The 26,025-nt window shown below is 37.7% G+C and overlaps 1 protein-coding gene across 4 annotated transcripts in view; it reads left to right on the plus strand.

Annotated features, from left to right (window-relative positions):
• Window positions 1-1,418: 1,418 nt before the first annotated feature.
• tox2 (TOX high mobility group box family member 2) overlaps window positions 1,419-26,025 on the plus strand; it is a 128,429-nt gene continuing 103,822 nt past the window's right edge. For 2 of the 4 annotated variants that reach the window (XM_061043288.1, XM_061043286.1), the window contains exon 1: window positions 22,985-23,565. In XM_061043288.1, coding sequence (XP_060899271.1) covers window positions 23,473-23,565 — 93 coding nt within the window. In that variant the 5' untranslated portion in view covers window positions 22,985-23,472. Of the gene's footprint in view, window positions 1,598-22,984; window positions 23,566-26,025 lie in introns of those variants that run through there. The other 2 variants (XM_061043289.1, XM_061043291.1) reach the window with 2 other exon arrangements.

Here is a 26,025-nt window from a genome sequence, read left to right on the forward strand (position 1 = left end):
GTAGCTCTTTCAGTTCATTTATTCAATTTACTTCTTGGTACAATTGTGCAGAACTAAAACAATCACCAACATTTAATGTCGAGAAGATGATGAAATTATTCCAGAGAAAGAGAGTCAACAGTGTTTCTTTTCAAACAGCACAGTTGATTAAGTGGGTTTCCAGACTATTCAGAGCCCATGAAATGAAGTTAGAGTTGACCCCAGATCATCGCCCACACATATTACTCATTTGTCATAAAAAAAAAAAAAAAAAAGACCATTTGTGCTAAGTTTCATTTATTGAGAAGACAAACTTTTCAATCAGCCCATCAAACCAAAGCACCAAACCACAAAGAGTTGCTGGGAGGTTATGAAAGCCACGTGATAATGTCATATGAAATACCACCAAAAGAAAAGTCTCAAGTCAATTTAGTCAAAATTCCCTCTGATGAACACACATTAAACCAATCACCACACGTTAGCATTTCAGTGGTCCACACGCCATTACCCCTGCGCTGTAATTATACCACATATTCCATATATTACTTTGAATGAAAGAAGTCCAATTACAATCCTTTTACTCTGTCTCTCACTGTGCTGGCTGATGCCTCCATAAAAGTCTGTGATTAAATTACTCAGGGGAAAGCACTCACATTTTATATGACAAGCCCTGACGCATCGCTCAGCCACGAATTCCCCGACCGGCAGCAAATCTTCTGAGCTGCTCCGACTGCGGACAGGTGGGTCCAGATGACGGAGGGAGACAGAGAGACAAGTCACCCCCAGCTTTACGCCTTCTGCTATTATTCTCTGTCTGTTCTTTTTGATATAGAGCTGGCTTACCTGCCATACATATTGTATCATCTGACAGGAACATTAAGAGGAATGTCACTTCATTTCTGGCATTCTGTTTCTTTCTGCTAAGCTGTCAAAATGTTGAGAAACACAATGCTTATCATCATGTAACAGTGTAGGGGCTCTCCAGGCTAAATCATAGTCAAACACAAGTTATTCAGGAGTTTTTACAGTCTGTTTGAAGTACTTTTAGTACATGCAGTAATGTCCTTCTGAATATACAGTAACTACCCACTCCTACAGGTTCCTTTGAGGCTGAAAATTCCCTTCTCTTAGACAAGTGTCTGCAGCAGACTGTAGGTGTATCTACACAGATCACTGGACATAAAGACACTGTGAGAGAAACCCCCCTGTTCAAACAGCAAAGTAAGAGCTTTACATAACACTCATATGTGAGTTTATTCAAGAGCGTTATCCTCCCTGTGTCGATGTACGGGACTCTTTTCACACAAACTGTGTGAAAAGTGGGGCTCCAAAACAAAACTTTCCCTCGTATTTAGCAGCAGAAAAAAAAAACCTAAGTCACACTGGAATGTGAAATGTGATTTCTGGGAAGACCAGACACACTCACACAGAGGCCCCATCTGACAAGGAAGGAAACCTTAACTTGTCAATCACGTCACTCCTCTGTCAATAGATGTTTAATCCTCTGCTGAAAGCTGGTGGGTGCTGGATTCAGAGACAGACAGGAGGTTAAAGGTGAAGTGGATGACAACCCAACCCGCGGAAAGTTTTCCATCGGCTGAGCAAAGTTGGCTGAAAGGTAAGAATCTTAATGTTTTTCTTTCCATCTCTTTTTTTATGCCAGCTTGTGAACGATAATGATAAAAGTGATACTGTAGCAACTGAAACTTTAGCAATCAATCAATCCATTAATTCCTCTTAAAAGCACCAATTCATAAGAAATGTAATCTCAAGACACTTTTCAGAAACAGCAGGTCTACACCGAACTACTTGTTTTATTATTCACAGAGACCAAACACTAATCCACCATGAGCACAGCACTTTGCAACATTTAGCAAAGTAACAGTGGCAAGGAGAAACGTCCTTTTAAAATGCAGAACCATTAGCACAACCAGATTCTTATTATCTATGTTGGGTTTTCAGAATGCGGCTAAAAATATAGCTACAATTCTGTATTGTGGCTACTTTGGAGCCGAGCCTTGCTAGCGATTTAAAAATTGAAAAATGCATGAAAAACTTTTCTTATTTATCTACATTGGATTACAGCGGTAATTATTTGTCCTTATGCAAGAAAGCAAGACGAGAGATTAAAGATTGCACCTTAGTGATATTATATTAAATAAATAAATAAACAACAATGACAAAACACAAGCAAGAAAAAATAACTTAAAAATCCCTGTAGAGCAAAAAAACAACAACAACCAGACAGCTGTTTAACTAAAGCTTCATACACTATCAACTGTAGCATTTTACATACATGCCATCCTCCCTCATGGAAGAACAGACAGCATGCATTACTTTGTTCTCTCTAAGTCTGAAAAAAAGATGGAGACAATTGAATCAATCGCGGTTTATGTGTGTGTACAAACAAATCATGATAAATCGAGCACGGAGGGGACAATGCACTCGTTTCCAACAGAAATACATCAGTACTTATATAAGCCTCATCATTGCCATGACAACAGCTTTACTTGGTAACACAGAGATGTATTTATGTACAACCACAGCAATGTCTTCCAATTGAATAAAGCTGCACCTGTGCACATTATGGATGGAAATAACAGACTGAAAGCAACTGTTCCAGCCGGCCTGTTGCTGACGAGATATGAGACTCTGTTTCTTTCACAGCACTGAGAGCACGTTTCTTTTTCTCAGATGAGAAACAGAACAGATGACAGAAATGAAAAGATTAACTATTTGATAGACAAAAGTGATGGCTTGATGACTAATTCTTACTTTTTGTGGTGTCAATTTGCTGTGTGCTGTTGAAAAATGACTAAAATGTCTTGTTTTTACGTGTCAAAAAGACTCCTGATCATCTGTTAGTTTTCTTTTACAAGCTACTGTATTTGGTCATTTGGTTATCATTCAGCCACTTGTAAATGATGGTACAATTTGAGTTTGTAGTTATTCTGAAGGATTACAGATAAATAAATCTATGCTTAAACCTGAACAAGAAAAGATACACGTTGTCAATGGATAAAAAAACAATAAAAAAAACAAACACAGCTCTGTTGTGATTTCCCCCACATTTCATTTCCTGCTAAACTAAACAACCTGCTCTATTGAAAGGCCACCTGATGCATACAGAGCACATTAAATCTGGGCTAATAGTGAAATGTTTAATTTGAACAAGATGTGGTAAGGACATGCTTCTCTCTGGTACACTGGCTGTGCTGTTGAATAATTGGAAAGTGTTATGCCAGCTCTGTCAATACATTTTCTCAGAGGGTAACAATGAATATTTATGATTAATTCAGCTTTTTGTGATAAATATTTGATGGCACTGTATTCGCCAAGCTGGTTACATAGAATGAGGGTTCAGGAGGTTCTCCAAGAGACCAGGATGGGTCCATAAGCTTCATGTTTTTATTTGTTTAATGTAAAAACAAATTAATTTATGTTTCTCCAGGTAAAAACATCTACCTAACAGATATGTATATATACATGATATAAGATACATTTTGAGATACATAGGTTATATTTTGCACCATGCATAATTCATTGTAATGGTGGCACAATCATATAATCATTTTATGAGTCATAACGGCCAACAACTGGTCATGAGGAAGGGGTTGTCGTGGTTTTAATGCCTGAGAGTGGCCGTGTGTTTTTTTGTGGGAAAATTCTTCTGCCCTTACTGCACATGTATGATGTCTGAATAACAGCTATAGATGCTACAGTAGTATATGACATTATTTGAGGTCGCAGAGAGCGATTGTAAAACATTTAAAACAGTAGTGACATTTAATGTTGTAGATTGCAAACTAGAAAAAATTATAACATGAATCAAAGGAGTTTTTTTGGGCAGAAATGGCTTCTTTTTCTGAAGAATATGTTGGGTTTCTTGCAGCTGCAATTTAGAAAATAAGTCGACATATTTGCTTCACAGATAGAGATCTACCTGAAGGAAAGGCTGTATTACCTATGTTATGATGGAAGTTAAATTAAACATAGTAATGTTTTTTGAGGCATCAAAAGGGGTCTTGCAAAAATGCTCGGTGTCTGAAGTTTCATTTTTTAATAAATACCTCATGAAATTGAAATGTCAAATGTAAATGCTCAGTAGAATTGAAATAAAGTTCAAACTAGTTGAAGTGTCAGTTAAGCGTAGAGTGAGTAAAGCTATAGATGGCAGTCTAAGACAAGAACCTGATATAAATGAATGCCATTCGAATGTATTTAAATCTGAAAACTGTGCCAGTGTAACTTTGAAGTGCAAGCAGTTGAAGCAAATTTCGTCCAATCAGTAAAAGTTGAATGGAGGAGTAAAAATGTCAGTTGAAAAGAAAGAGATGAAATGACTGTAATAAGGTCAAAGTGGTTGAATTGTAGGCTGAGAAGTAAAAGATAAAAGCAGTTGAAATGTTGATGTAAAAGTCCATTTGAAATTTTGCGAGCCTGTAAGAAAAGGAATTTGTATTCACACACAAAAAAAGCTAGCAGTCACATTATTCACATTGTGTCTCTACTAAGAAGAAACATGGATGGATATTAAAGTCTCAAACACACTGAAAGCGTTTCACAAGTGTGATCTGAAGTCATGTTGAAATGGCTTCTGTGAACTAAACAGATCTGAGGCCGACCGAAGTCGTCCGCTGCCAAATGGTGGATTTTCCAGCGTCAGTTAAACTGTAGGAGTATTTCTTCTAGTAAACAGAATACTCACCTGAAAATACCTGCAGATCAGTGAAACCGAATTAAGTAGCATTGGAGATTCAAGATGAACTTTATTGTCTCAGAAAGTGAGAAATTTGTCTTTGCTCGTCACCTATGCTGCAGCCATCAAAAGACAACAATCAACATCATGCACATTAAACATAAAACGCTGAACATCATTAAATAATGTCCAGAAAAAACATCAAGAATATAAATAACATCAGGTTCTTAAAATACCAGTTACAAAGACAACTTATGGTCGAGTGCCTATCTGTCTTATTTGCCACTATTTAAAATTCTCAAAGACACAGGGATAAATTAAATTTGTAAACGTCTTCAGTCTACAACGAGGAACTCTGAAGCTCTTATCAGAGGGCAGGAGCTCGTACTCTGTGTGTAGAACATGTGATGGACAATCTTATTGGCTTGCCTTAGATTAGCCTGTTCAAAAACAGTTTGCAGGGATGTGTGATGTTTACCTTTCCATGCATGTCTGAATCAATCGGAACAGCTTGAAGTAATAAATATATTAAATGCTGCTTTGTACTTAATTTAAGACACAAAAGTGTTTATTCCAACTCAGCAGGAAAGTACAAACATCTTAATGATCATGTAATAACATGTTTGCATGATTTAGTGTATTTTATATATACCACTACACATACAGCACCTGATAGATGAGCATGTTGAATTTAAACTAGAACTTACAGCATACGTTGTTATACAGGCTGGGTTGTATGGACGGATTGATTAGCTGAAAGCATTTTGAAGCAATGAAACAGACTGTATCCAAAGTGTCTCTTTGAACCTGTTCCAGATTTTCATGAGACTATTTCTGGTTAGTGGGAAGGAACAGGAGAATAAAGCTCGGCAGCTTTTTTTGGCTTAACAATATAAATTATGCACTATACTACTATATACAGTTTATATATACTACTCACATATTTTTACTGTGGCACACCTGGTCCTGCATTTTGACAAGTGTAGCATTGTAGAGGAAGGTGTTTTATATTATTCTTAAACCTTTGGTAAATTAGTTTTCTTTTGATTAACCACTTACTGGTTATCAAAATGTGGTAACATTGTGAAAAACTGCTATTAGATTCAGATTCAGACGCAGACGACTTTATTAATCCCTGAAGGACAATTCAGTTTCACATCCTACCGAGTCCAAAAACAGGTAGACAGTTATGTAGGCTGCTGGGTCGCACTCTGTTGATTGCCCCCACAAATAGATCCATAAAGGTACGCATGTCCCATATACTGCTTCACCTTCAATCATACAACCATTGACTCAAGTCAATTAAAATTAAAACATTTATTTTCTCAAAATCAGTCATCTCTTTTTAGTGCAATTTTTCAATGCTTGCACTAAGACTAAAGATGTTAAATACTAAATATAAAAGTGTTTTTTTGTTCGTAGTTTACTGTCATACTGTCTACAGCTAATATGTGAACCTTTTTTGTTCATGTACTGCAAGTGTGTCTTACACAGGTCTGATAGGAAAGAGTGCTCGACATCTTTTTGATTCACATCCTGTGTCTTTTCCAAATAATGCGTGTGATCACTTCATTACTTTTATGGGGACGTCACCGTAAACAGAGCAGGTTGTTTACATTCTTTCTCACCATAAAGAGACCCTCTTAACAGAAAACCTGTTTTTCACTTGATTACATCTGTTTTTAATCTGACCTCCATGTCTGCGGGCATGTGTAGAATTACATGAAAGGTAAAGACATGATAATAATGAAACCATGATAAAGATGCAGATGTTTCTAATAACAGAGTGATAATAGAAGTAAAAGCAACATTTATGATTGAGGAGGAGGAGGATTCCGACTGAAGCAGATGGAGATTAAGATCAAAGATGAAGGGCTAAATGCTTTGTCTTTTAACACAAGAGGAAGAAATTTTAATTCATGATCTCAGAAAGGGGTGGGGAGGGTGGGGGGGGGGGGGGGGGGGGGGGGGGTGGAGTGGACACAAAGGGAAGTGTGCGGCTGATTCAGTTATAGCAGCGAAAGAGATAAAAGCAAAAGCCTGTAATGCACTGTGACACAGGGCTCACATCTAGAGCAGAGAAAAGAAATGGTAAAAATGTACGTCTGATAAAAAAGCCATGTTTTCTGTCAAATATTAATGACTCCATGAAAGGCTTTACTCATAACAGCGGCTATTCTGAATTTATAAGAGGGCACGGTTACACAGCAGAGTGATAAATAACTTCTCTCAGCTCTCAAAACCACACCCCTTTCTCTTTTAATAGATGGCACATACACAACACAGGCAGTTGCATTTCTCTATCTCTCTCTCTCTCTCTCTCTCCCCCATACACACACATACACACACACACACACACACACACAGCATTTCTGTGCGTGCATATGCGTGCGCAGCGTTTCTGCAGCTTATTTTTCACTTTTCCCTTTAACTTCCTGTGAGTCACCAGCAGCGCAGGAAATACTTTACAGCTGTACCTTTTATTTTTATGTGAAAACACGGCTTAATGCACACAGAGAACAAAAGCAGGAATCTGGTACAATGTTTTGCTTCACTTGTAAATTCCTGTGCACCTACTTAATTTGCTCTGCTATTCAATGGTAAAGTGCAGTTATAGAGCCGTTACATAACCTTTGCTTATTTAAGTATGTCATGGGCCCAGAGTGGCTTATGTAACTTTACAAGATGGTAAAAATCTGTAGATCCTCTCCTCTCTTCACTTATCTAAAATCCAAGATATATCTTCTTTTTTTGCTGATGGAAATTGCTCGCAGGGAATCAGCGAGAGAAGTATCCTTGATTATCATGCATGAGATTATAGTTTCTCTAAAGTGGATGGTATCTGCATAAATCTTTTTATTTCCCCCCCTTTTGAAACCACAATTAATGAGATGCAGTGAGTTGAAAATGTTTCCTGTCATAACTGAAATGCAGGGAGAAAAGAAATTTAAGATATTCTTTTCTTCAGACATTCATAATTAATAATTTCCAAGTCCCCACAAAAGGAATAAAAAGTCCTTTGATGACAGCAGAGCCTGACGGCTGCTTGCTTGTTTGTTGTCATTTGTCATTCACAGAACTACAGGGAGTGTTTAAATATCTGGAGACTTTTGCCCAGTGATTTGTTAATTTTTTTTTTTAGTTTCAATAAAACAGCCTTCTCTAGGCGTAAACTATGAAACAGTCAAAATAAACCTGTCACTGTGGATGCTTTTAGGGGACTTGTTGGAATGTTTCCCCAGCGTTACATAACCATTAAAGGCATTTGCTCTGATTCACAGAGCTACAGTATGTTTATGGTGAAAGATACTGTTTACCTCTTACCAAGAAGTATTTTGGCATGAAAGCAAATCAGTGTGCGATTTAACTCTTTGATAGTCCTTCATCTAATTAGGTGGTGCCAGCTCATAAAATTATTGTTATTATTATTATTTTTTTAGCTCCTGTGAGAAAATTAAGCTGGTTATGAAACTAACTGAAATTAATACTGATGCACTGTAAGTGGTTGTCATGGCAATGAAAGAAAATGCTGTGTTTCGGTGTAGTTTGAGAAATAGGCTATTTGAAATGAAAAAAACGAATAATCAATCAAATAAGTTTAATCTCATCTTTTGTAACTACAATAACCTCAGACGCATTTGACTAAAAGTCACTTTTTAAACCATAACACCGGTATTATCAAAAAACAACAAAAGAGTCAGCTCTTTACAATGTCGTGGTCTTTGTACAGCGGGGTTTGGACATCAACGGACACCGCATTTCCCGGAGGTGAAAGATTTTTCAAAATGTACGTTCACGTTAAAAACTAATAAGAAATATTAACGCTGATTATCAGCCGTTAATTGTACAATTAACGCACATGTGCCCAGCTCTGGCAAAGACATACTCACAAATTAGCCATAGCAACTTGATGAAGTGATAATAGGTTAAGGATTATTGTTCTATATCTTTTATTTTATTTCTACTATCCCCAAGCGGCCGAGACAGCAATTAATACAACTGTTAAAATCTCTTAAACTACATCATCCATATAAAAACAGAATCAAATTCCTTTATGTGTGTTAAGATATTATAAGTACAAACTGATGGTCACAATCTAACCATCACAGTATGGGCATGAAAATCTAATTAATCAGTCTAATTGAAATGTTACTGAAATACAAATAGTCAAACAGCATTGATTTATTTTACATTTAAAACGTAACATATTTATTTAGTTAGTTTATGTTTTTAATAGTAATATGGTTGTCGTTGATACATTTTCATTTTATTACAGATAGTTTATTTGGGTGGTTCATGTGTGATGAACTCTGTGCTATAACTGCGGTAAGTGTGAACATTTCTGAGCCAAACAGGAAGTGGGTGTTAGCAGAACCAACACTTGTTGCACTAATGGTTGTTCTTGTTCTTGCCACCATATAAATAAATCATACTGTGGTATTTAATTGGATCTTTTTAAAACTGTATTTCTCTTTTTTTTCTCCTCGTAAATCAGCCTCCTGCCCCTCTGGCTGTCAGAGCGGGCTCGAGTAGTGGACGTTTCAAAATCTTTTTGTATCAGTCAGTTTGGCTCGCTGCCTGGCCCGCAGGTCGACTATCCACCAGGAAAACTCCAGACACTCCAGATGGCCAGTCTGCAAATAAAAGCAACTTACCAAACCCTTTTGAACATCAGTGCATACTTAACTTTGAATATTTCAACGCTTAGATATTCTTTAATACATAGTTCATCCCCTACAACGCTCCATAAACACTCATCTCCAATTTACTGTAAAATCGTTTATTGTATAAGGTCCTTAGTGTGGGCAAGAGACACTGTAAGGCAGGAAGTTACTGAGTTCTTTGCTTCCTGTATGCTGCCATTTGTTGTGGTGGAAACTATGAAACAACCACCAAAGATATGTACCCATTGAGCAGCTGGATTCTCCAAAGTCTGCTTTTCTAGACCAAATATGTTATAAACAATGCCTGTACTTTTACGAAACCTCCACATGTGGACAAAAGAAAAAAAAAACAGATTTCTTTAGCTCAAACTTGAAGGACACAACTCTGTTTTACAGCCCTTACTGTCCCACATGTGTAATGACTTGTTAGGATGATCCTTGTCATATGACTGTGTTAAACTTATGAGGTATTTACTCCAGATGGTTATCATGCATCACATGAACTGGACCAATGAAAATGCAGCAGATGGATATGAAAAAAAAATGGAAACCAGACATAAACACTATTGTTCTCAGAAAGCAGTCTGGACATTATACATACTGTATGTATCAATCTATTTTAACATAGCACTTATCTGGGGCAGCTTTTTCAGTTGTGTGGTGTGTGTGTGTGTGTGTGTGTGTGGTGTGTGTGTATCACAACTTGTGCTTTGAACATATGTACATTGAAACTTGCCCTAGATTACCAGTAGTACTGAACTTTAAAACTCGATTTAAATCAGCTGAAAGCAGGATTAGAAACTGAATAGTCTCCTTTGATCACCTTTATCTCTAAAGGTTTTAAAGTGTAGTGATGGTACTTAAGTTATGCTTCCTTATGCAAACAATCAGCACATTTTCACGCTAGGGGGCGTTTCATACCAATGATTTGTTTATTTAAAGAATTGTTGACAGTTTGTGTCTTCATCGTTTAAATTCCACCATCATCAGGTATAGAGATTATTGTCATTGATGAGGTAATGTATTAAAGTTTTATTTGTGGTACATTTGGTCACGTTTATTCACAGCCTACAGTAATTTGAGATCATACATTTGTTGTGCATGCTATCAAGGCCCTATATGATTCAACAACCTGTACAGCTAATGTAGCTAAGATCATGTGGTAACATATTTATCTGGGTGTCAATATAGTAGAAACTTGTGGAAAACTTTTGGTTGGAGGACATGTAGTCTTTCTTTGTTACAAACAAGTTACAGACATGCTATATAAGAGGAAGCTAAACTGAGAGTGTGGCAAAAGTGGTTGACTTTAACTCAAAGATATTTTAACATTTAAGTTTGATACCGAGAAAGCTGGAAATGACTTGTCAAAAAGAATGCATATTAATTCAGTCTTAGAGAACTACAGCTAAATGCACAGGAGATAATATTATCTGCTTTTAATTTGAGTCTTGTGCAGAGTGATTGGCAGCTAAATTGATGCCTTCGGTTTCTGAAGAAAAACGAATTATAAATCAGGTCTTAATTATGATGAATAGAGAACATTCACATGCCTACTGATAAGGAGTTTCATATTTTTTAATTTCATTAAATGGCTGTATTTATTTGACTCAGGGGGGAGCAGATGTTAACCCCAGTTTTACTGTAAGAAATGCAGTTTTAATACAGTTTATAAAATATCTACTTCAGAGCAGCATGTCTACAATTCAGGAGCAGCAGAATAATACCGAAATGAGATTGAAGCATGTATCTTTTCTCTCCTCCTGCCTCAACACGCATCACATTCAAATGACCTCTGAGTGTGTACGGGGCTGCCTGATAGATATTATAGTATTTTGTCTGTGTCTGCTATATGTGCTAGACTTCAGTGCTACCCTCCCCCCTCCCCCACCATGCACACTGACCTTTCATATTTAGTATACAATGTTGGGGAAAGGTCAACACTGTTTTGGCTTCCCTCAGCTGGTTTCGTTGTTTGATTGGAAATGCCCACAGAGTCTTCGGTATATAAATATTTCGCCATTGCTGTCAAAAAAAAAAAACATGCAAAGGGCGAGTATACACAGCTGAGATTTTTTTTATAAACGCTAGGATAATTAGCTTAAACCAGAGCATGCAGAGATATAATGTTGTGAGTTTGGCCTCTGATTAATTTCCATGACTTGTATTCAACCATGATCAGCTTTGTGTTCCTCTGACTTAAAGTCTTGTTCACACAGAGTATTAAACCTTGTATATCATGTATCATGAGCTGACAAAACATAATACGTTGTTATCAGGGAAAATATCACCTGTTCATTGCGCTCCAGCTATGTGAATACATTCCCTTCTAACTACAGGTTTTATGTCTAGCTAGCATGTTTTCCACCTTTAGACTTCACTTTCAGTGTACAGGCAATGTATTTTCTTACATTAGATTTCCCAATCACATAAAGTGCCTGCTGCCGGCTGCCTGTGACAGGTGCAGAAACCTAAACAGCCTCTTTGAAAGCTGAATAGCTCATTGCTAAAACCATGTACGTTATTTCATTACAGGAGGATCTTTTAGTATAAAGGGTTAGACGCTCCTCTGTGTAGTCAGTATATTGTCGGAACGATTTCGACCTTCAACATATTTCACTCATCCACTGGAATTTTTAGACTTTTGTTTCATCACTCTGTCTTTCATTCTGTCATCATCTCTCTCTGTGCTGGTTCTGTTTTAAGTCTCGGGAATGTAAAAAGGCTCCAGTTAAGCTTCAAATGGTCCCCCTCCTTTTCCCAATGAGATGGAAACATTAATCAATTAGGTTGGCCCTTAAAGGATCTGAAGGAGATGAAGCTCCCCTCTCTCTGAAAATGAAATGCCACAGACTTTTAAATCCAGTCAAAGGGCATTTTTCCCAATCTTGCTCTCTTCTCCCCCCACCCTCCCTCTCTTTCATTCCCCACTCCCTGTTTCATTCATCTTCCCTCCCATCCCCCCTCTCATTTCTCATGTGCAACATAAGTAGAAGGTCGGGGGAATGAGAGGATGATGAAGAGGAGGGTTTATTCAGGAGTGGAATGGGAGAATGAGGGGATGATGGGGCTGTGAAAGCACAAGTTGAAATAACATTTTATAGCAAGAAATCTAAGGGCTCAAATTGAATGCTCTTTTTTTAATAATTGTTGAACATCAAACAGAGGGAAGCAGTTTACATTTGTACCTTCATCTCAGTTTTAATTCCATGTCTTTCTACTGCTGCATGAGCAATTAACAACAAGCAGCTGCAATGATAAATTATTTTGGATGAACAGATTAATCTGCCAAGCGCTTCAACAAATAATTGACTAATCTTTGAGTCTTAAAAAAAATCCCAATCGTTCAACCCCCCAAGTCTACAGTTCTCCTGTTGTTTAACACACAGTGAGAAAATCAAAACACTCTTCATTTATTGTCATAAAAGACAAAGGAATGCAGTAAATCCTCACATTTAAGAAGCTGGAACCAGCCAATGTTTGACATACCAGCTTGATAAACACTCAATAAGTTCATCAAATACTTGAGGAATGATTTATTCTAGTGATTGAATAAATTGATTATTTGCTGCAGCTCTCATTAGAACTAATTTGTCCATTGATTAGATTAGAACTTGTGTTACAAGTAGTTTTATAATTAAAAATAAGTGACACACATGTTTTCATGAAAAGTAAATATTGTATGTGGTTGGTTTGCATCCGTTGCAAGCTAATTACTAGCATGCAAAAGGGTCAGGCAGAGGGTGGAGCAGACTCCATGAATGGCAGTTGTTTCAATGGCCGATTGTCCGAAGGAACAAGAGACAACATAGTCTCATTATTGAAGGTCAGTGGCTAGAAAAGGTTAGCAAAGGTTCACAGTTGAACAGCCCTTTGTGGGAGCGCCTGCCACAGCCTCACACTGAATTTATTCACACGAGCTTTGATACAAAACTGCATGCTGCTTTGGTAAAGAGAAGTGCAAATTCTGCAAAGCTTTCTTTGGCATGTAATTGATGTTATTCTAGAACTGCCATGCTTTTTGGTTTATTTGAACATTTTATTTTTTATTTCAGCTGATGCACCGCCAGGAAAGGTTTCAGTGTGTTGAATTTTTTAAATGTCTGCTGCTAAGTTAGATACAGGATTTCATGTCCAGTACATGTTGACTCTCCATGAAAAATTATGCTGTCTGAAGCAACATACAAATCCATACAAAGTTAGTTTTGACCAAATAATCTGAAAACCAATGTTGGGCAAGCTACCTGTAAAATATAGTCAGTTGTTATTAGTGACTCTACATAAAACTTTGCTACACTACACCAGAGGTAACCCCTGGAGAAATGTAGCATCTTGCTACATAAGCTATTTCCATTCAGAATCAGAATCAGAAATACTTTATTAATCCCAGAGGGAAATTCATAGCATTCATATTAATTGCAAATTAATAAAAAATACAGACTGCACTGTTGATGTTTAACCTCAATATTGGTTCTGTTAGCTTATTCAGGATTCACCTGTATGTTCACCAGTAGATGAACTCATGCTCACCTGTCTGCACATTTAACTGCAGAAGGACGTCGTGGGCATCAAGGATTAGACAGTGATATCACTGTTATACAGTAGTGAAGAGCCTGCTACACATACATGCCCGTGTATTGACTGGCGTCCTCAACTCATCCTTAGAAGTTTGATTTCAGACCGTGACAGAACGCTCTGTTAGCGAAGGGAAAATGTAGATTGTTAGGATTCCACTGCATTACTGATAATCTACTGAAAAGCTGTTTGACTCAACTTAAACAACAACGCTACCACCAAGCTACTGAAAAATGTAGTTAAAGCTGTCCAAAGCTGCTGATGGACAATAGGCATTCTGTAAGTGCTGATGTTAAATAGAACAGAACTCATGAAATTCAAACTGCATGTATCACTCTGTCTTAGGTGCTCTAGTTACAGATAATTAATTTACAAAACATTTACTGATGTTTTTTGTCAAAATTGACTAAACTGGTTCCTGTAAAAGACAAGGGCTGGATTCTGTAAACAGACTCTTTTTTTATCTGGTCACATGATATATGAAAATAAGGCTGGTCAAATGATAAACATTTTTAATCGTGATTAATTGCTTAATATCAATTCTTAAACGTGATTAATCAATGTTTGAAATTCCATTATTTCGCATTTAAAATTAAAAATTGTCAGGCTTTATTTTGATTGTTTATACAGAATTAAGCTTAGAGAACTGTGCTTGTTGTTTGAATTCAACCATGCTTTTACATTTTTAAATAAAGTATGGACCTTCTGAACAAGGTTACGACAATAACCAAACCACAAAAAAGGAACTTGTTACGGATAAAAAAAAAATGAAACAGCTAAAAGGAACGGTAAAAAATGGGAATTGAGGTGATAAGGTGAATCATCATTTTGACTCATCAGCTGAGCTGTGTGAGAGTTTTTTTTAAAGTGAAATGAGAAGTTCAAAGATTCAGCCGTGTTGATTTTTCCTTCCCCATGACTAAAGGGTGTCTCTCTGAAGGCTTATCCACGGTGCGTCTGAAGGGACAAAAAGCATGTGATTAATCACAATTTAAAAAAAAAGAATGCATTAATTTCAGTCCTTAATGAATCATGTAACTAGTTAATGCTGACCTAATTCAAACATACAGATAAATGTACATAATTCAAAGTACTTGGTCTGAAATTACGTGTAGAAACACATAAAGTAGCAAGAGGGGCAAAGTGAAAAAAATAAAGTAAAAAAATGATTTGGTGCTTGTTACAGTTTACTACCATATAATGCTCAAATAACTTTTGTATAAACGCTACATGTTTATCACACTCAAGTTTGTGCTGTAGTACTGAAGAATAATAATTATAATAGAACATTTTATTTATACAGCACTTTTTAAAATACACTTTACAGAGTCACAGTAAAGCCCTCTGTGATTGTGCCCATAGCTGAACCACAGCTGTGCTTTTATTCAGTACAGCAGCACTCCCTCCCGTGTGATATATTGCTTAAATGATATCATTGGGGGAGCAGATCAAATTTACTGAGGGTCAGCATTATAATATCACCAGACAACACTGGGGTCTTCACAAAGGCTTGTGTCAGTGTGCCTGGTTTAAGGCTAGAAGCTCCTTGCTGTCTGGTTGTTTCCTCTGCGGCCATTATAAGTTTTGTTGTACCCGGTCGTGTCATCATTTCCCCTGTTTGTCCTCACAATGCTTTAGAGTCCTGTTAAGATTAATTTCCTTGTTTCCCCCTCATGATTATGGCAGTTTAGAGCCAAAAGAGAAGAATCGTTTTAAAGGGAGAACAAACAGAGCTGAATGGGTTTTTCATTCAACATTATTGAAGTTGCTTGTGATGAGCGGAAATGTGAAAGTACAAAATGAAACACTTGAGTACCAGTCGGAATGAGCTTAAATTGGCATAAAGTGAAATTCATTTTTTGACAAACAAAGGCAAAATCCAAAGTCATTTACAAAGGAATTTATAGAGCATTTATACAAGCACAGAACATAAATGACCTAAATCAAAGTAAAGGTGAGTCTTTTCAGCATAATCAGTTTTCACTGGTTTTAGTTTTTCTGCTGATTTGCTGCTTCTTTGCAATACTGCGGGGGGGGAAAAAAAACCCCAGTGTGCTCTCTGTGTAAATTAAGGTCATTAATGAGTCATCTCTCTGCTTAATGGACCTATTGAACTATTTCCTGTTTACCATTACTTCTCTGTTTGCTTTTGCTCAGAACAACCTTATATGGACTTGATACCACTGGACAGAGGCCATGCTGTAACAACATTTACATCAGCGCTAAATCAAATCAAAAAGAAAAGTAGCACCATGATGCTAGGAAGCTAACATGTGGGATCAAAGGAAACAAACTGCACGAGAGAAGCAACCTTGTGCTGCTGCTGCGATGCTAGCAACGAGAGTACTTGACCGCTTAAACTTCTGTCAGTAATTCCTGAGCCTGAAAGCTTTGACCCGTTTTACAAAAGAATAAGCATTAATATTTTACTCGAAATGACCAGCAATGGAAGTCCTGCAGAGTCTGACGAAGCTGCACCTTGACAGCTTCACTTCCAGTTACTAGTGCGCAGCTGAAGGTCTTATTATAGTGACATTAAATAACACTTGCATAACTCTGCTTGTTTGTTACAGATGAGAGAGTAGGCTAATGTGTATTCTCTCGTGTGGAGGAGGTGGAGAAGGCCACTTAAGAAATGTTGAATTAGTGCTCTGTGAGGCCTCGGTGTATGAAGGTTATTTGTTGGATTACATCATTCTTTTATCTGCATATACTTTTAATTCATGTGTTTTTAAATGCATGAAACCGATTAATCAAAGTCTGATCCTCTGTCATTTATTTACCACCCTTCACTTCATCAGAGAGGTATAATTTGTGTCCATTTACAAGTTTCTCAACCATGCCACTCTTCTTTTACTGCTGTTGTAGAGGCTGGTATGGAGTTTTGAGGGAAATGCCTCAGATGTCCCATAGATTTATAAATGTGAATATCTATGGAACATCTCACTTAATTTTCTTTATCTACAAACGGGCTTAATTAATAGCTGCAGGATAAATCTCAATCTGATAATCTAGCACTCTCAGGAGGTCAACATGTTTGTTACCTAATACGTATTTTTAGGAACTTTGAACATAAATGAAAATGGTGTGAGATGATTTCCAGACTCAACGTTAAATGTGCCGTACAACATGGTGTTTACATTCTCATTGTTAGCATGCTAGCAGGAGAGCTAGCGGGGCTGTATTCTCTTCTTAAGCCTTACTTATAATTATCAGAAGAATACAATTAGAATTCCTGTTAGTTCCTGTGTAAATATAAAAGGAGTTTCTGTTATTTCATATGTAACAGGTACTAATAAGTTCACGCTAGATTCCATATGAATGGCTAACACTTCCTTCAGAATGTGAGCTGTCTTTAGAGAGCTTTTGTAAAATGTTACATTAACCCTCTACACACATTTTATTTAATAATGTCATTGCGCATAGAAATAAGTTACATCCACAGATTCAACCTACAATTTATCTGATGAAAGAAGAAGAAGAGGTCTTAAAGTCACAGTAAATAGAAGGCTGTGTAGCGATTAATCGCTACATTTCCATAGTTAATGAATCACATTTTTAATCACAGGCTTGTAATTCCATTATTTTGCATTAAATCTTCAGGCTTATATTTGAAAATGTTGTGCTGTCTTAAGCTGAGAGTACTTTACTTACTGTTTGAATTCAACCCTGCTCTAAAAAATGAAGAAGAACAGTAGGACCTTCCGGTAGATCAAAGGTTATGACCTTAACTTAACCACGGAAAAAGGAACTCGTTACAGGTTAAAAATTAATGCAAATAGCTCAAATGAACGGTAAAAAAGTGAACAGTTTGATGTCATAAGGTGGATATTACTTTTAACTTGTCAAGTGATCTGTCTGGGAGTTTTTTAGTGTGAAATGAGACATTCAAAGATGTAACGGGGTCGTTCTTTTCCACAACTGTGACTACAGGGAGACACTGAGGAGGCAAATCAACGGTGTGCCTAAAGGGTCAAAAAAGCATGCGATTAATCAGGATTTAAAAAAATAGTATTAATTTCAGACCTTAGTTTATCATGATGAACCAGTTAAAGCTGACAGCCCTTATAAATAAAATAAAACATTTGCTTTAAAGAACAACTGAGACAGGAGGAAAGTAGCATATACCCTGTATTGTCATAAAATCACTTGTTACTGATCTAAAGTGATGTAGAACAAAAAAGCAGGGGCAGTAAATGAGAGTCACTCTGTGTGGAGATAAAAAGCAGAATTCTTTCCCTGGTCTTGTTTATCGCTCATTGGTTGTAATTAGTGTCGATTTCCATGAGGAAGAAGAATTAACATCTCACTTAAAGCCAAGAGAAGAAGTCTGAGGGGGCAGAAAAGAAAGAAAAAGAGAAATGTTTCTGTCTTTGTCTTGTGCCAATCTTCCCAAGTGTTTTGTTCTCACAAAACTTTCTGTGAAACTGACATTTTTCTCTCTAAAGCCAATTGCTCCTGTAAAAAGCATGAAGTGTTATTGAACATCACTGAGTTCTTTTGCTTAAGAAACAACATGTTGAGGGCTTTGAGTCACCACTTCTCCGAGTTCTCTTTCCACTTATCACTTTTCAAAAAGTAAAATGAAATACTCTCAGAAGACGTTATAAAACCAGTTTGCTGACATCATTTGAGTACCATCAGGGTCGCAACCCTTAATGGAAAATATTGTTTTATATTTTCCCCTCATTTCCTCTGAGCAGGAGCTCTTACCAAGGTAATAAAAACTGTTTGTTCTGCTAATTGCTCTGAGCGGATGAATGTTTTTCAAGACGCTAGAAGATGTGATTTGGATCCTACGTTGGAAAGAAGTTGCACTTGAATATAACACTTTTTAAGAAGTTGCTTGATTCTCACTTTTCTGTCCTTGTGTCATCTCCCATTTATATCCAAATAGAACCCGTCTGAGTACTTACAGTCTTTGCCAACATTCTACCTTTTCTACCTTTTTATCTATTCAAAAAACATCTTTTGCAACATTTTTATTTTAAACAACCCCCTTTCCTTTCTCCAGCCGATACTCTATTGTTGTGTTCATAATCTTTGACTTATTTACCTCCTCCTCATTTAATAGAGAGTTCAGTGTAAAGGACCATCTTATTGGTAAAATTAAATCACTTTTAAGATCAGTTTCTCCGCACTTGTATTCATGTCTTGGTGTCTCTCTTTTATTTCAGCGTAATGCATGGTGGTATAAAGTGCTGGTGTAGCAGCCCACATTAACCCCCCACCACACTATACCTGGGGTTAAAGTGGGATCCCAGTTTGTACCCCGGGGTTTATTTTGGGTCCAGATTATAACCCCTTGTGTTTTTCACAAATAAATCTGTATTTCAATGTTCATATTATTTTCTTCAATCATAATCTATATATTTTGGGTTAGACAAGACAATATATCTCCTGTCCAAATTATACATCCTTGTTGTTTTTCATAAAATAAGGTAACTCATGGGAATAATATACTGGATTTAGTATTTGGTAATGGATACAATACAATTACAAAATAGAAATTGGAGTAAATAATGATCACAAAGTAATCATATCTGAATTTAACTTAATAAAAGAGATTATTTTAGAATGAATGATTAGCCTGGTAGTCTTAAACCCCGGGTTAAGCCTACAGAGTGGGTACATTTTGAACTGTTGGTTTGTGACTGTCACTTGTTTACAAACTTTCCCAATGCATTGTGGTATTAATAATCCACCATAGCCCTTTTTACATGGTCTGTTCAAGGCGGGGTCTGTTCAAGGCGGGGCCTGTTAAACCACTGTGAGCTTCGTCTTAAATGTAAAACATACAGAGGTGTAATGTTGGGGCAAAGTCGTTCTGCTGGAAAGTCAGCATCAGAGGTAATAACATTGGCTTAACAGGCGAATGGCATCACTGTAAATTGTCATAGCCAGGACAGAACAGCACTGCCTGAGTGCGTGTTTTTGTGAAAGAGTCTGTGTCTGTTTGTAGATAAGTAACTGTATGACAATTCTTCCATATGTACAGGACACACAGAAGATAAAAAATGCACATTTCCAGTGTCACAGAAAAACAACAAAAAACACTTTACCCACTTTTTGGTGCAATGTTGTAACTCTGTTTAAAATCACAGACTGGGAAGACAATATTAGGCCATTGTGTGGTTCAGTGTTATTACATTGGCGTTGTAATGGCAGATCTTTGTTTCAGCACTGTATCACAGGCTAATCGTTGTAAAAAGGGTTTATAATGGGTATTATCATTCTCACTACATTTGGACTGCATTTTGAAATGGCTCCATCTTCCACTTTAAAGTGATTAGTGAGTGATTTCGTATACACAGCCAGTGTTATGTGCCGCAACACATACACAATACACATGCCTCTATCATGAAGCCGTGCATTGTTCCATGCTGGGTATTCCTGTGTACTTTATCTTCAGTGTGAACAAGTGACAGTATGAGAGAAGAAAGTGAGAAGACAGACAGAGAAGAATCACAGACAGCGACACAGATGAACAAAAGTAAGGGAAATCAGCATCTACGTGACAGTTAACCTCATGAGCTCGGAGTCAGAGCAGCCTGAGCTGGCAGCTGAAGGCAGACGGCCACAGCGAGCCCATGGTGCGACCCATCTGTGCCGGGTATTAAAGAAGCCTCGCACCCCAGGGTCAGAGCCACCATGCCGGGTAATAACTACACAGACACAGGCAGAGTCCTGAGGGGGCCGACATGTCGCCCACTGGGACGACAATGGCAGCTTGGTTAACACAAACACACACTTCATACTCCCACACATGCAACAAATGCACTGAAATGCTCACCTTATATGTTTGTCTGCCTTGCAAAAACACATTAATGACACGTTACTCCACATGCGAGTGATCGCATAACACCGCTCCTCCCTTTTCTTAAAAACAGTGTGACACACACTCGGCTGTGAGCAGTGTTGTTTTTCTTCTCTGGACCTATTTGAAGCTCTGGTAGGACATTGTTCTGGGTTTACATCCTGTTGTGTCCACCGCTGTGCGAGTATGTTTTGCATCGGTTCAGGTGTGTGTAAAAGGGACTGTGTGAGCGTGTGTGTGTGTGCGTGTGTGTGTGTCTGTGTGTGTGTGTAAGTAAGGTTCAGAATGAGGGCAAAGTCGCAATGTATGTTATTCATCTGGCGTTAAGAAGCCTATTTATTTTTTACATGTATTCAGTTGCCTACTGGCTAGAAAACAGGCATCAAAATAGAATAGAGTGGAAAAAAGGGAATTTTGAAAATAGCCTGAGGCATTGATGGTGTGTAGTGGTGGAGGTGAGACGGAGGTTACATAAAATGATAGCTTAGCATCATCTTCATGGCCTGAATTATACCAAGTATTACAAATCACAAGATGGGGCTTCAGAGAGATGAAAGTCATTTCAATTTAACTTTGTAAAAGGAATAGAAAAACACCAATCCGTTCTTTTTGCTTGTCCTATTAACCTCTGTCATGTTGCCTTAGAAAGATCAGCGACAGAAAACTCCATTAGAATTAAAAAATTACGTTCAAACTGCACATTTATTTTACACTTTTCTGTCCTAAGTGTTGTTTTCCCCGAATCTCAACTGTGTCCCTCCTGATATTAAGCTTTCAGTTGTGTTCATGGAAATTCATAACAGTCCATTCAGTGATACTATAAAGAAACCAAGGGAGAAAATGTGACAACAAGAACCTCAGGAGGTTTATTGGCAGTTTGTTTTAGATTCAGTGTTAGTGTAGAAATCCCACAAAAATGTAGCTCTTAGTTTGAGTTCAGATTCATTCCATGAAGTATAACTTTAAGGTTATAAAACAGTTGTTTTTTTCAGTTTGTATGACTTAAAATAATACATTATTCATCTGTTTTTCCAACACTGAAGCTATATGATTTGTACAGACAATGAATTATGAAACATTGTGTTACATCACATAGACATATTTTTGAATCTTTGACATCACATCTGCATTTTACCTTCTGAATCCTGAGGTGGTAGAAAAGTAGTGAAATGTATACGAATACATTTACTTAAGCAAAATCTGTTGGTATCATTTAAAAAAAAAAAAAATTGGGGGGGGGGGGGGCTTTTTACACCTTCTGTCAGATTTGAACCCAGGCTGCCCGCTTGGAAGACTATAGCCTCTGTACATGGGGTGCACACCCTATTCACTCGGCCGACAGCGCCCCTATCTGAAGGTATTTTTATGACCGCTTTTCCATTTGAGGTAACTTTATATACTTACAATTCCACAACAAACCAATTAGAAGTGTTACATTTGTTTTACTCAGCCATATTTCTTGAACAGCTCTACATACTAGCTTCTTTGGAAATAAAGATGGGATGTTAAAAAAATAACAACATACGACCAGCTAATAAATTGTGATGCTGTGTTATAGTTGCGTCTACCCAAGTAGAATATGAAAGAGTGAAATTCACCCCTGAAAAGCAGATTTTTTAAGGTCTATTCGCTGTTGTTTTGTTGTCTCCTAAATCCAAAACCACAAAATTGGCACTAGTTAATCTGAAGGTATCTGATGGCTGGTTTAAGACAACAAGAAAATGGTGTGAAAACATGGTCATTAGGCCTCAGTCCAAATGGTAAAATATACCCATGCTGAGGCACAAAGCCTTGCTTGTTTACAAAAAACTGTTTTTCTAAATGATTGCAACAAAGACAGACTTTGTGCAATGTGTTGCAGATGCTAATATTACAGGAATTGTTAATAAGGTGCAGCCCTACTTTACACATCCTTTGGTTTTCGTTTTTTTGTACCAGTTCAGAGTCAGGTAAGGCCAGAGGTTAGGAGCCGAGCTGGCTGTTGTTTTTAAAAGTGGACACTAAATCTTTGTTTAGATCTCTTCCATTCAGACTTTCATCAGAGTTAAATTAGCTTGAGATAGATCTGAATGAGTTTCGTTTCATGCAGACTGTCTCTATCCCGCGAACGGAGAGAGAACTTGACCTTAGTTTGGGAGGAGACACTCTCCCTGTCAATCCTCCCTCATTTCCACTCTGCCTCCTCTCTTTGCTGTTCCTCCTGTGTCCGGTAGAGGTCGCAGCCCTGCAGCTTCTCTTGTGTCCGGGAACGCATGGATGTGTGTGAGCGCTCCCTCATGACAAAGCTCCAGCGCGTCTGGAAACCAGGGACGGAGCACGAGCGTTTCGGGAGAAACCGTCGACAAGATCAACTCTGTGTGTTTACCTGCGAAACTGCTCGCTGAAAAACTACTTCAGTGACCGACTGACTTTTCATTTTTTTCTCATTGGTAGCTACTCCTCGCTTCCCCCCTTTATTCTCCAAGTGAACTTTATAGGGATGTTAAATGTGAGCATCACCGTGCTGCTAAATACAAAGATAGTGCTGAAGAAAGTGTAGGACGGATGCTCTCTTCTTTTACTTCTACTTTTTCTGTTTAACACACGAGAGGAAAAAAAGAGGGAGCAAGAGAGAGACACACAGAGAGAGAGAGAAAGATAGAGCGCGTGTGTGAGCAGGAGAGAGAGAGAGAGAGAGAGAGAACTCGCACCGGTTTTTGGAGCTACGCTTTCATGCCGTCAGTCTTGCGGACTCTGAGATGGACGTCAGATTTTATCCAGTTCCCCCTTCAAGCGTGGGTTCATGTACGTTACCGACTGACTCCGGTTTGGACTATTACCACTCCAACAAGGTAAATATAACCTCTACTTTGAGAGCTTTTATTTGGACAGATGTGCAGCTTTCGGTGCGATGGTGCACACAGTCATTGGTTACACATGGTGGCCCATATACTGCAAATATATATATATAGCCATTTTATATAAGATCTGGTGTAATGTTTTAGACATGAGGCAATTAGTGACAAGTGTTGCACTTTTCTTTCTCCCTCGGGATGAAGTAGACTGAAAAGAGTCTTTAAGCTTTACGATCAGTGAACTTTGCAGTATTTCTGAAGTGCATGTTTGATCTCGTCTCTTCTGAGCTCGTGCATTCAGTTTTTACCTTTGATTAGATTTTGCAAATGTGTTCATGAGGATAAACTGTGGATACGTTGTACTGTAGCTGTCTTGCGAGCTGAGTTGGAGCGCAAGACGCTCTCCAAAGAACTGGATAGTCTCTTTTTGACACAAACTAGAAACACATCTAATCAGTGTTTTTAAAATCTTCAATCAAAATACTGTCACACAATCATATTCCTCCCTTTATAATTTAAAGCTTTTCCGAGCTAACAACGGAAATGCATTCTTATCAGCTGCACACACGGGTCAATGCACAATTAGTCCCAAACTATCAAGATTGCCTTTAAATAAGGCGCGTGTGACGGGTCTGCTGTGCCTAAGATTTATATAGAAAATGCAAAGTTTCTGACTGGATATTCTACAGATGTTGTGTGTTACTTTGCTTTTTAGCTCGATTTAAGAGTTGCCAGACAGAGACTGCTGTAGCACCTTTTCACGCGGATATCCAACCTTATCAGTGCGCATAATAACTTTTCAGGATTTCATCTTTATCTTCAACCTATGCTAGTGTTTACAATTTTAAAGCTTGGGGTTTTTATAATAACTAGAACATCTGAAGTGCTCGTTTCAGAAAGGGCACAAGTTGCGAATTGATCGTGCGTTTTTACGCACGGGTTTGTATCCAATATAACTGAAAGCTCTGACACTTAAAAGAGGTGTCATAAAATATTTACCACCAAAAAGATTCTCGTAAAGTAAAGTAACACAGTGAGTTTGCATCAGTTTGGTTTTTATCACTAAATGTTGTTGTTGAATGTCATGGGCCCTTTCCATGAGGTGTAAAACAGCAGCCTACTCTACAGATGAAGTTTTTGCATGTATAAATTATAAACCTACAAAAAAGTCCAAGATTTCTAGCAATGTGGGATTATTTTTTCATGTGGTGGAGGTTAAACTTGTGTAAACACTGGGCAGAGCTAAAGGAGGCATTACACCAGCAGCCATTCAAATAGGTTTGCTTGCCTTAGCACCTGGAGGGGAGCCAGCAGGCAGTTAACATTCACTGATGACAAAGTGAAACATTATAGCAGCCGCACAATATTTGAATTGTTAATCTCCCCTGTTCATACACACAGTCACCTGCATGTATACCATACTTGTAGACACACACTCTCACACCCACACTCCCTTGGTTTGAATTTCAATACACGAGTGCTTTACATCACCTACAGTCATTCCTTAACCCCTGAGCTACTGTAATGTCAACTTTAAGCCTTAAACTGTAACATAAAACTGATCCTCACTCTGAAATTTAAAATAAAAATGGGGCCTATTCTCACATCCAAGGGTTTTTATAATCCGCCATGTCTTTAATATCACACACAGACACGCACATACAAAAGCTGCAGCCTAAATGTAAGATCTCTATGTGACCCTGCTCTCTGGCTGTGTCTCATGGTTGTGGTGTTAACATAATGAACAGCACTTGTTGTCATGATTCAGCGAGCGTAGAGGTTGTTGGCCCGCTAAGAAGCAGCTTTGGGTTTCAAGGACAGAATCATATAACGTTGTCATTACTAAAGTAACAGCCGAGACTAAGATGTAAAGTGACATATTATCTGTGCTGCTGCACATAGACTGTTTTGATGCAGGAGCTTTATATGATGATTTGGCAATAGTTCATATTTGTGGCAGTTTCATTACAGGGGCCGGATGGGGTTGACCCCCTCTGGTAGCTATTTCTTACCAGTGGGCTAATGCTACTTCACCTGCAGGTTTCTATTGGAAAGCTTGCAAAGATGATACAGAAGAAAAAAAGACATTTAAAATGTCCTAGACATAATGTAGCTATAGGGACTGCATGCATGCTTTAATGTTATTTCTTTTTAAAAATATTTTGCAGAATTAAGAAGATGATCACAAGTCAATGATATTAATAAAGCTATGATTTTTGGCAAAAGCACAAATTACATTATAAATAGTACTGCTTTATTGTCTATGCACAGCAGGGTATGAATGTGTCGATGTTTTTATCATTTACACTTGGTGGAATATACTTTGCTTGTATGAAACTCACTGGTGAAATAGTGCTTTGCTGTAAAGTATTCAATACACCAACCAGGAAGTGAGCATAACACTAATTGTTACAGTCCAAATATAAAAGCCCATCACTTCCTCTCCAAGCTGTATAC

The sequence above is a fragment of the Labrus mixtus genome, chromosome 7, assembly GCF_963584025.1.
Source record: "Labrus mixtus chromosome 7, fLabMix1.1, whole genome shotgun sequence".
In the NCBI taxonomy this organism is placed as follows: Eukaryota; Metazoa; Chordata; class Actinopteri; order Labriformes; family Labridae; genus Labrus; species Labrus mixtus.